Source organism: Microcebus murinus, chromosome 14, assembly GCF_040939455.1.
Source record: "Microcebus murinus isolate Inina chromosome 14, M.murinus_Inina_mat1.0, whole genome shotgun sequence".
NCBI lineage: Eukaryota > Metazoa > Chordata > Mammalia > Primates > Cheirogaleidae > Microcebus > Microcebus murinus.
The window spans coordinates 20,386,492-20,398,971 of record NC_134117.1 but is presented as its reverse complement, the minus strand read 5'-3'; the positions used below and the strand labels follow the sequence as shown (position 1 = coordinate 20,398,971).

Sequence of the window (12,480 nt, the reverse complement as noted above, 5' to 3'; positions counted from 1 at the left end):
CACTATGTGTAACATTCAAGAAAAAACAAAGCATGCCCTGGGAAAATGAGAAACAGAGCAGGCTACAAATTCAGAATCACATAAAAAGCCTAAAACATTCTCTTCTTTAACCATTTGTTTCTTTGTGCCCCCCCCCCCGCCCCCACCCAAAGCAGGTTTTGCTATTTGAAAAGTACACAATTTTGGAGATCTAGTCAAAAGCTTGCTGTGTCTCATAGGGATCTGAGAATGGGACACTGAATTTGAGAAGTCGGCCAACATCTGAGAGAGGGCACTGCACGCTGGGTGCCCCTTTAAGACAGTGTTCTCTCTGCTCCTTGCAGAACTGCCTAGGGCTTTCTCACCAGCTAAGCCTCTCTAGACAGAGTGCTGATTACATAGTGCAAGAGGGAAAAAATACAACCCTCTTCTCAGAGATACTGTATCCAGATTTTGACATTTTATTTATCTCAACCTTTAAGCTTATCTTGCTTCAATATGGTAAAACTACCATGCTCTACAAATCTCCAAGCTTAATCCACTATAAGGTAGAGACGATTCTAAGGTACAGTTAATTGCTCTGATTCAGATCATCCCTCTTTCCTCCCCCTCTGGCTCCCTGAGTGAACAACAACACAAAACAAAACAAAATCAACAACATGCTCCAAGATTAAGTTGTAATCAATGACAAGACCAACTGGGAGAGAAAGCTCATTAATTTGGTACAGCGGCATCTCACCTTGTCATCCCTGGCTTGTTGATCCTGGGAGGGTTAAAGCCCTAGGACATCACTGCAAGGTCAACTGTCTCTAGGCCTGGCCCCACTTTAATACCCCAAGGGTGCCACTTGCCTGCATTTGACTATCCAGCTGGTAAAACTTGTAAACAATAAGGGTTTAATTGAAAAGTAAATGTATCTATCTGTTGGGTGATAAGCCATTTCTCTGTTGCCCAGTATTTTTTTCAGAGTACAGTAAATGCTGCTCAGAATGTTATAGTGCTTAGAAAACTATATATATATATATATATATATATATATATATATATATATATATGTATATATATGTATATATATAGTCATAATATTATATATAATTATATTTACAACATTCTGTTTATTTATTTACTTAGGTATATAAAGATCCGCCAAGAGACAGAACTCTGAAAGACAGGTAAGTAACAAATGCATGGAGTTTACTAACATGTCTATAAGTCTGTGGGCTACTAGTCAGTCATTGTGTGACCTTGGGCACACTGTAAAAATTAATTAAAAGGAAGCAAAAATGCATATATAGCACTTAGCATTATGCTGGACATATGGTGAATGTTCAATATAAGTTTTTATTATGTCACTATTACCATTATCCTCATTATCATTAAACCAGCAAGGTACTAGGTTTAAAAAATTAAAGTTGAGTTGAGAAGAGAAAATAGACACATGAGCAAAGTAAAGAAACAACACATATCTTTATTAAAACACTCATGGTTGTATGTCAGTTTGTCTATTTACATTAGAGCTATCTTCTGGCATCTGGCACATCTGGGTGACTGCTTAAGTACATTATTTGATGCAATTATATAGGGCAGGTTACATACAAGTTCATTTCTCTCTTACCTTAACTGCCCCCAGAATTTTGTCCCCCTCTAGAGAAGAACACCTGGAGGACAGAGTCTATCTGCTCTTGATCTATGCACACACCCACCTTTCCCTCCCTAGACCAGAACAATCTAAGGCACAAAGGAGTTAATCAATACATCTTTGTTGAATAAATGAATGGGAAAGAAAATCATCTGTGGATAACCAAGTAGCAGAGATAAAATGATGTTCACTGCTCTGTTCACAAAGACTCAATGAGCATTATCCATCTGCTAAGGCCTGTGCTCAGTACCATGGGTACCATGGGGAGGTCCAGGACCTGGCCAGGGTTGTAGCCCCCAAGTTTTGGTATAGGCAGGTTTTCTGAGTAAAGAGTACAAGTTTGTGCAGGAGAAAGTGAGTCCCAGCTTGGCCATCTAGTTTCCCTCAGGCAGGGCTGGCCTAGATGATTTGGGACCATGAGGCTCTCACTTCCCGATCCATCCCTGTCCTGCACCCATGCGGGCCTGTCCACGGAAATTCTGCACCATGAGGTGCTTGAAAATGCCAGTCATTACAAAGGACTGGGAAGATTCATAAAAGTTTTCCTCCTCATTCTCTCTTTTCTTTTCTAAATGACATTTTCAGTAAGGTATGTGCTCTTTCTATGAAAGTACTAAGATGACCAGTTTCTAACAGTATAGTGTACCCACAGTAGTCATTTCCAATACATGACATATATGGCAAATGGCTGTTGTAGGTATTTTAGAAAAGTATAAAATTACATATCTGTGGGTATAACACATGTGCATATGTATATGTGTATGTGTCTATATCTATCTATCTATCTATTTCTATGTAGTTGTCTCTCAGGATATGTTGGGATTGGTTCCAGGATCCCCCATGGATACCAAAATCTACAGATGATCAAGTCTCTAATATAAAATATAAAATAAAGTGTTTGCATATAACTTGTGCACATCCTCCCATATACTTTAAATCATCTCTAAGTTACTTATAACCTAATCCAATGTAAATGCTATGTAAATAGTTGTTATGCTGTACTTTTTCTTCTACAACTTTTTATTGTTATATTGCTATTTTTTATTGTTTTCCCCTTAAATATTTTCAATCTGTGATTTGTTGAATTTGAGGATGTAGAACCCATAGATACAAAAGATTGACTATATATATATATACATGATCATGTGTTGCTTAATGACACAAATAGACAGATATGTTCTGAGAAATGCACTGTGAGGTAATATCATTGTTGTGCAAACATTATAGAGTGTATGAACACAAACCTGGATGGTATAGCCTACTACACACCTAGGCTATGTGGTATAGCCTATCCTAGGCTACAAACCTGTACAGCACGTTACTGTACTGAATATCACAGGCAATTATAACACAATGACAAGTATTTGTGTATCTAAACATACCTAAGCATAGAAAAGGTACAGTAAAACTAAGGTATTAGAATCTTATGGGACCAGCATCATATATGTGGTCCACTGTTGACTGAAATATCATTATGCTGTGCATGACTGTGTATATCCTCCAGAGAAATTGACCCTAAGATTGAAAACCCAGCAGGCCATTCTTGCCATACTTTCCCAAACGTCAGCCCAAGAAGATTGCTCCATCAGAGGGGAGGCTTGATACTAATGAAATATGATGCTTTTTTTATTTCATTAATCCCCTTCCCTAAGATTGGAAAGAACATTCTTCCTGGGCTGGGGCATCGGTAACAATGCCCCATCAGAGCCTGAGCTTCAGCAGTAGCACAACCTGCTCCTCAGGTGCCCCCAGAATCTCTCCCCACTGTACAGGTAGAGTTATGGATGCTAAAAGCCTCTGTCCCACAGAGACAAAAGTGTACATCTTTTAATTTTCTAATATGCAGACTACATTATATGAGACTGATGCACTGCAGAAAGAAAACTGGCCTTTACTCTTATATATGTACATATATTAGAGAAATCTATCAGGGAAGCATAAACTCACTCAGAGTCACTGAGATTCTGATGAAAAGTGACAGAATTTAAACAATACTGTAGGTGCCAGCCCCTTAATACATTAAAGAATTGCATTTTTATTAAGGCTCCTACCAAACTTTCCACACTTTCAGTTACATCACTGAATTATCCCTGGGGTTGTCTCCATCCTATCCCTGGCTCAGGAATTATAACCCAATCCAGACCTAGCTGATCAGAGGCAGTGACCTCCAGGGCTTCGGAGAGTAGTTCAGGTAAGGGCACCTGATCCAGGCTGGTGAGAAGGGCCAATCAAGAGTAAGAGCAACAAAGCAGAGTTTTAGACATAGAGAGAAAGAACAGAATATATTAGGTTTCTGAGGAGTCTCCCATCTGTGGTTTCTGACCCTGGCAGCCCAAATGTGCATTTGTTCTGGTATTCAAGGAGTTAGTCTGCCTCTTAAGAACTTCTACCCCTTCATTTGAAAAAGTCTTTACTGTACACTCCATAGGTGTGAGGCGGTACAGCATAAATCCCAGAGAGAAGGATGTGCATATGAGCCATGAGCTGCTAAAGAGACCAGGACCACCGACTGGAGGGAGGCTGCCAAAAAGAGGGTTACGCTGAGTACCAAGCCTGGGGGCTGCAGACTCAAGAGGTTGTGTTGACCCCTTCTGCAAACAGACCTCCACTCTCGCTTCTGCTCCAATAATCTCACAGGTCAGTGAGAACTGTGGGAACCTCAATGCATAAACACAACCCATCAAACAGTTTAGCAAGAAAATCTGACCAAAAGAAGGTGTCTATAAAGAAGGTCAGGCTCTGGCCTGCCTGGAGATAAAACCCAACCCACCCACCACTAAGGGAAACAGACAAGGAACAGAGGAAGCAAGGAGTCCACATGACCAAGAACCTGCAGACCAGGAAAAAGGGGGTGAGAGAAAGCAGTAGCAGATATCCTGCTTAAATAACATGGTAATTATTTGCTCAATCTATCTACTTACCTCCAAAGTGAGCTCTCAGTGATGCTCCCCAGGTTATAGTCGTAGAGCTTTGTCAAAATGAGAATCACCTGAAGGCAAAAGAAGAACTCAGGGTTAGTCTCAAACAATTATAATCTCTTGGAACTGAAATGGCTCAAGGGAGGGTTTAGGATTTCTTTAGTGGGTGCTTAACATAATTGAATGAATGGTTACAACCTTTCCCTTGCTGCTAAGGAAGGGTTGGCCTTAGGCCCATCCTCTCCCCACCTTTCTCCCTACCTCCCTGCTGTAAGAGTTAACCTGTCCCTCCAGGCATTTCTTACCCTGGTGGGTTTAATGCTTGCCAGCAGGGCTGGCTGGAGGAGCTGTCAAATATGCACCCCACAAGATAGCCACTGAGCAGATGGTTGGGAGAGAGGAAGGTCAATGATGTAGTTCCTAGTCCTATAACTGGGCCACACAGGCAGGTTACTTAACCTCTTTGAACCTCAATACCCCCATCTATTAAGGGGATGAAAGATAATTACTGTCTCCCTTGAGGAATTGCTGTGAGAAGTTAAATTTGGTGAGAAGTGAAAGTTATGTATCAATTAACATGCGGTTCCTAAATGTTAGTTCCTTTCCTTTTTCCTCTGTCAGCTTTGTTTTAAATGTTTCTTCTGACTTCCCAATTTCTAGGCAAGCCATTGGACAGAAGCCACTAAGCACCGTAAAAGGGCCAAGCAACAGCATTTTAGTGGGAGCAAATCTAGGTTTTATGGAGTCCTAAAGCTTATAGAATTTGGGAGGATGGAGAGGCTTCCATAAGAAACAGATAAAATTAAAAATTAGGAACAGGTCCGAGGAAGGAACCTGTGGAATTGCAGGACACTGAAATTTAAGCTTCATTAGCTTCACAGCAAATCCTCCTCTGAAATTTAACGTATTGCTGTTTTCAACCTCACTCTGAAGAACCCCAGCTATTTAATTCATTCTTTGAAATTTAGCAAGCATTTATTAGGAGACTAGGCTTTTGCCTGATGCCAGAAGAGACCACACATAAAACACAGAGGAGGTCTGGAAATCCGTGATGCAGTTAGCACAGAAGTTCTCATCAGAGAGCTCATCCACGCCTTGTCAGTCCCACTGAAACTCACACCCATCACAGCAGCTCCACAAGCAGCCTCTCTTGGTCCCTGCAGCAGTGACCAGGGTCCACCTGGTTACTTGCAGTGCATGAGTTCAAGTGCATAAGCTCAAGGACACTTGGGAAGATTCAACAAAGCAGTGTGTTCCTGTCCACTGATTCCCCTCCCTTTTACTTGCTCTTCTTACCAAAGGAAATAACATAATGGGTTTGCTTAGTTTGCTGTTGAGCTTCCTATTTTCCTCCTGGTACTCATAACCTAGAACTTGGCCCAGCCCTGCTGTTTCCAACTCAGCAGAAAAATGTTGACATTGATTTTCTGGGTTTTCTCTGAAGGCCAAGGGATCACTTGTAGCCACAGCGAGCACAGGACATTCTAAACTTAAATTTGGAGGCAGCCAGCTGCCAACAAGCGCCGGATCCTTCCAAGTTCCACTCTGCTAGCACAGTGCTTGATTTGCTAAAGGCACAAGCATCAGTGAATACGTTCTTAACGCTTTTTTTCACCGCAAACAAACTGGAACTCCCTGACCTCAGATTTGTTCTGAGTTCAAGGAAATGAAGAACTATGGTCACCTAAAGACAGCAAATGGGTCCCCGAGGACCTGTCCTCTAGGCCTCCCCTCCCTAAACCAGAGCGCAGCAGCTTCCAGGATCTGTTCAAAACCTGCTTCTTTAGCAAAATGTGAGCATGTGTGAGGCGTGGGGCACCCCCTGGGCACATCAGATGGCATGCCTGTGGTGGGGGCATATGCTTAACAGATCCGTGTGCCAATTAAGGCGCTCTAAGTGCTAAATTTCAATCACCGCCATCCCAGGAACACTGATCAGAGGCAGCGGGGTGGCTGTCTGTTTGAAGACACAGAATGATGCTGCTGCTCCGCCTCAGTAGAATTTTGCCGAATAGGCCTATAAATCCCCCACCAAGAAAATGGGGGTGTGGGCATAAAGCATTTCTAGGTAGTTGCTCTCTTGATGCAATACAGCAGCAGTAAACTAAATAATGAAGTTCGGCTGGTCACAGGCCGTGTCTCCCATTCATCTGACCAGGGAATTCAGAGGCGCCCCGAGAAGGAACCCTTTAACCTAGCATGTAATGGTGTGGAGCGGCTCACACACACACACGGAAATTGTTTAAGCAATTCCCAAGGCAGGCGGGCAGGGAGGTAAAATCCACTCGTCTCCTGCCTCTTCTTGCAGGGTTAGTAAAACTAAAATGCCAGTGATACACACAGGCAGTTTATCAATCCTGCATCAGAAGAGGAGTCTTTTATGGTATTTCAAAGCATATCTGCTTAAATCAATCTATTTAATCTTTCTGTTTTCAGAATAAAAGCAAGAAAGAAGGGAGAACTGCTAACCTTTGGTTATGTTTTTAATCGATTATTTGAGATCTCTCTTCCTCCCCACCCCCCTTTTTTTCCTTTACTACCTACATGTATTATTTACCACCTTACTCCTGGATAATAATGCATCCTTATATTAGATCTGTTTGGTTGTTTGTTTATTTTTCTGTTCTGCTATTCAATGGAATCAGCACCTATTTAAGGAGCCACAGCCAAAATAATTATATTTAAGTTTAAATCACTACATTTAAATAAGAAAAAGCAAAAAATGCAATTCTCTGCCTATTCTGGTCCTATTTGCTTACTGTTTTTGTGTATTTTTCAAACTTAAAAAAATCAACAGAACTGTTTAATCAAGTGAAATGTTATATGTACTTAAATAATATCCAAATGCTAATCTGTTTTTACTCATTCAGCAAATAATTTTCGTGTATATACTTAAACTCTGTGAGTTCAAGTGTATAGCATTTAATTATAAATTCAATCAATGAGAGCAAGGTTGTTTTGACGAACATACAATCACCCAAAGTGGTATATCCATCAGCATCCAACTTGTTTCTATATCTTTTCAGTCTATAGTGCCAAAATATCCCTGATTCTAAACAGTAAGTGGTTACCACATGGTAATGTCCTGTTAAGGTTCCTCTATAAATCTTAGATATTATGTTTAGATAGCTATATCACAAATATTTATGGTTTGGCAACCTCCACTGACATTGGAGCAGGCGCTCAACATCCAGTTATTTTGGGGATTTTCTGTAGTGACATGTCTCAAGTACCCCCCAACCAGTCTAGGACATCTGACCTATTTATTCTTTTGCTGTGGCTTCTTCTTACTGCATCCACTGCTGTAAGCAAAGGGAGGAACTTCATGTATAGTGAAGTCCATACTCACAGTGAGAATGCTGGTGCCCACGTACTAAGCTGATGCTTTTCAAATCATCCATTCCTTAGAGGGTCAGAGGGTGCCAGGAACAGTGCCAGGCCTGTGCAGAAATGAGGGTCTCCAGGACAGTGAGCAGAGGCTTCCTCCCTAGCACTGAGCCACTGGGGTCCCCAACTATCACCCCTTTCTTTGCTCACAGCCTTCCAAATTTCCTACTGAATAATTCCATCAACTCTGGCCCCTCACCCTCCTCTATACAGGGGTTGAAAACCCATCACAGAGAACACAGATTAAAAAAAAGAGAAATGCCAATTCACTCCTCCCTTCTTCTAGCCCCAACCTCTTTTTGCACTGGGTTACAAAACAAAAGCATTCGTCAAAACAAATAGACACAAGTATGTGGATGACTAATAAGAGTGTTCTGCTTTAAATTAGCAAAAGCCAGTGAAAAAATGTTCTGTTGTGTCAAAATGGCAGGGCAAGCCTTATTTCCAGGTATGCATTAAAATGAATTAACCCAATGGCAGCATAAGTTAGTGTACAGGCAGTCTCTATGATGCCAATTATTAATTATATAACACCTTTCAATGTGACAGCATTTTTTTGAATTATTAACATCAAATATAATTTAGAAATGAAACCCTAAACATTTAAGGAACCTCTAAAACACCTTCCTGGTAACCTGATTCTGCACAGCATACTTTAGAAAACTTCTGTACTAAGTATTAGGCTATAGAGAACCAAAAAAGACATAGCATAAGAATTTTCCATTTCTTTTCCTAAAAAAAAATAGTGTCTTCCCCCTTTTTCTTTACTAAATTAAAGAATTTACCCCACAGGAAGCAGGCAGAGGGTTGCTGGTGTGTTAGTGTATTTATCAGAACATTTGGGGCCTGGCTACTGTCCTTCACCTTCTCTCATCTTCATCTAAGGGACATCTTAGAAAATGGGAACATATCTCCTCATTTTTCAATTATTAATGATTTGCATTTTTTTCCTCTTTCTTTGTGTCCAACTATGGGAGTAGTACCTAATCTTAAAAGAAACAAAAATGTGGGCTAAGTCTCCTTAACAGTGAGCAATTCGAGCTACAAAATCCTAAAGACTCTTTCATTCCTGAGGGTCTATAGTTCAAAATCCTGAGTAATGTAGATGGTGACAGCGTCCTAGTCTATAAAACAACATGATTTCTTTTGTATTCCTCTCAGTCATTAGTGATTCTTGGCTGGCTTGGGCAGGTGTTTCTGTAATTGTAACACATGAGGAGACTCCACAGCGCTCAGCCATGCTAATGTTAATAATTGCTCTTGCCCGGGGTGGGCCATGGTCCGGCTCTAGTGAACAAGAAGAAAGGCATATTGAAGATGCCAGCAGCTTGGGTGGGCTGATGCTGGCTACCTTTCCCTTCCCCTACCAGCATCCAGCAGGCCTCGGTGTTTCTTCATTGTCGAAGCTCAAACGGCCATCCCCACACTCATTGCAACAGTTGCTAGAGACCATTTAGTTGGATGTGTTTAGAGATATTGATGGAAGCAAATAAAGAGGCAGAGAATTATAAGGAACCTGAAGAGATTTGGAATAATCTTTCATGGGGATGAAAGAGTTGGATAAAATAAGAGAGGGCTGTTCAATGGCCAGAAATTTGTTTTGCTTTTGGTTGTTTTCTTTGCACTCTAATTTTAGGGAAAAGAAGTAAACTCATAACAGTGGTTTTCCTTAAAATATGCATGTTCCAGATTGTGCCTGTGGCTCAGTAAGTATTTATACAACTTTCCAACTTAAACAGAGGTTCTCATTCTTCTGGGGAGCCATGAATCCTTCAAGAATCTGATCTGATACAATCTGTGAGCATAAAACAATAAATATAATGTTAACGATATCACTGATCTCTTCAGTCTTAGAGGGGTCATAAATTCAAGACTAAGAACTTCTATCATTCTGAGAAAATGAGAGCTTTCTTCAGAGGAAAGAACTTTCAGCTTTAAAATTCTACAAATTTAATTCAATAAATATTTATCAAGGTTAAAAGGTAGGAATAATATATATTATATAAAATATATATAATATTATATATTATATATAAATATATATATTATATATATATATATATATATATATTATGAGAATACAAAAGGGGAATGGGATTTGGTATGGCCCCTATAAGTTCACAGTCTGGTGGAGAGGCAGACCTGTACACAGATCCTTACAAACTAAGGAAGAAAAAGATACGAAGCCATTTATATCTGTCACAGGACAATAAAGAAAGGTGTGATCAAGAATGAGGTCTCAGAAGAGGAGGTATTCAAAACAAATCCCAGAAGATGTGTGTGATTCTGATGGAGATGGGAGAGTACAGAGAGGGGGGATTCTAAGGGAAGGGAGAGAGGTGAGAAAGATCAGAGAGCATTAAGGGAAAAGCAGGTCTTCTGGTTTCTCAAAAGCTGAGAGCATTAGTAGGGACCCAAAGAAAGCCAGAGTGCATAGTTAAGCTTTGGCTCTATGGTGGAGGACCTTGAATATTAGGCTGGCAGAGTGTTCTGCTGGAAAGCAAAAAGGCTTTGGAATCAAAAGAAGCCAAGATTTTGAGTCCTGGTTTAGCCACTAGTTCCATTAGCATGTCTGTAGCAGCAAGAAACAGAATGCTAAAAGTGACTCAAACAATAAGGAGTTTATTATGTCATATGGCAGGAAGTTAATTTAGTCTAAAAATGTTATCAAGGACCCACGTGATGTCCACATGTCCTCTCTGACAGTGTTAGCACTCAGTGCCACTAGCCCTCAGGTTTGCAAGGTGTCGAGGCCATAACACTTCTTTTCATCACCTGCAGACATAGCTACATTCAGCAGAGTAGAGTCTTTAGAGAATACCTGTTTGTGTTTGTTGTTGTTGTATTTTGTTTTTTTAATTAGGGAAAAAACTCTTTTCCAAAAGCCCTCCCCCCAGTAAACTCCCTTTACCCTCAGTGGCCAGGATTCAGCCACATGTCTACACTGGGGTTGCAATGAAGGCCACCAAGCAAGGAGCTGGTACTTCTACTTGGCATTTTCTGTGGTCAGAGGTGGGCTCTGCCAACAGTGGAAAAGTGGGGAGTGGCTGCTGAGTAACAACAGCCAGTAGGGTCTGCCGCTGTGTGATCCTGAATAAGTTACTCGAATGTTGAATCAGTTGCTCTTATAATAACATCTACTAGCATTTATCAGATGGCTACTCCAATAAATATCATAATCCTATTACAAATATTATGATTAAGGGCCTTTCAAGTAATTTATCTCATGTTTTCTGGTGAGGAAGTTGAGGCACAGAAAAACTGATCTAGTAAGTGGTGGACAAGTCTAACATCACATACAGAATCCTAATCACTGTGCTGAACTTTCCTCCATGGTACACTATCTGAGTATGATTTTTACTAAAGGCAAAGTGCCCTTACTTTCTGTTCATGTCACAAGCATTTATTAAAGACTTGTTATCTGTCAGACATGGTGCTAGTCATAAACCCCTACCTCTCACTTGCCTTCTCCCAGACAGTCCTGGAATATGTTTTCCTTATAATAGATAGGCTTGAGTTTTAGCTCTTTGCTGGCCTTAAGTCAATGAATTTTTTTGTCATTTTTTATTTTTATTTTTTTAAATTTTTGAACCCTGGTAAAGTCCTCTTTAGGTGTTCATCCCTCCATTTAACTTACTATAGAACTCGGCTGGTCTCAGATCAGGGTCCTGACAATGACTATGCACACACCTAACTGAAGATTTCAACAGACTATTTTACAGTATCATCATTTTAGGAAGATTTGAGCGAATGTGTAATTACACTCCCTTTGAGTCATCAAAGAGGAAATCAATAATGGCTAAACTGGATTATGGTACCCTAGAGGGGAATTGAAAGGTTGATAGGATGTGTGCGCGTGCACACACACGCACAGACCACCACACATGTGGACTTGAAGTCATCAGACAGAAGTAATCTAGCATATACAAAAACAGTTGCAGAAATGAACAACCCACAGAAACAGTGAGCTAAATTTGGGGTATGAGGCCATCCAGAAAGTAGTTAGATTTTTGCTTCTGCAAACTATTTCATCCGCCAAAGACCTTCCTGTTTTGTAGCGGCCTACACATAATTTAATGTAATGTTTATTTGTGTATAATAATATCCTTTGCATGGCACTGAAATTGAGTGAGTAAAACAACCACTGCACTTCCTCTGGGGAACTTAAAAGACAAGGCAACCGACAGCAATGCAGACAGAGATAGGGACACACAGATAACTGAACCAACATCAGACACAGAGTGAATGGTAGCATATGGAGAGCCCTTATCGAAAGAGGAAAAAGTTTTAGTAAATTTTCTATCTCCTCCTCCCTATGACTTTGTGTCCCCATAGAGCCAGAGGTCATCTGCAGCTAAGATGTGAGGTCCACACTTGAGTTGTAGAACTCTTCCTGTCCCAGGAGCTGCCATGTGAAAAAAAACTTCAGCTCTCATTCAAGGCAACTCACGTCTTTTATCACTTTTTCTGGTGAAAGTCAAGTTCTTTCTTGTTAGTAACAAGCAAAAAATGCTTATAATAGGACTAGTTAAGTTATTAGACTCTAGTCCTAGAGCC

General features: G+C 40.5%; 1 protein-coding gene across 4 annotated transcripts in view; it reads right to left on the bottom strand.

The window, feature by feature from the left end:
* SORCS1 (sortilin related VPS10 domain containing receptor 1) overlaps positions 1–12,480 on the bottom strand; it is a 500,078-nt gene that overhangs the window by 313,191 nt on the left and 174,407 nt on the right. For all 4 annotated transcript variants that reach the window (XM_076009802.1, XM_076009801.1, XM_012770834.2 and 1 more), the window contains exon 2: positions 4,540–4,607. In XM_076009802.1, the coding sequence (XP_075865917.1) occupies positions 4,540–4,607 (68 nt within the window). The remainder of the gene's footprint in view (positions 1–4,539; positions 4,608–12,480) is intronic.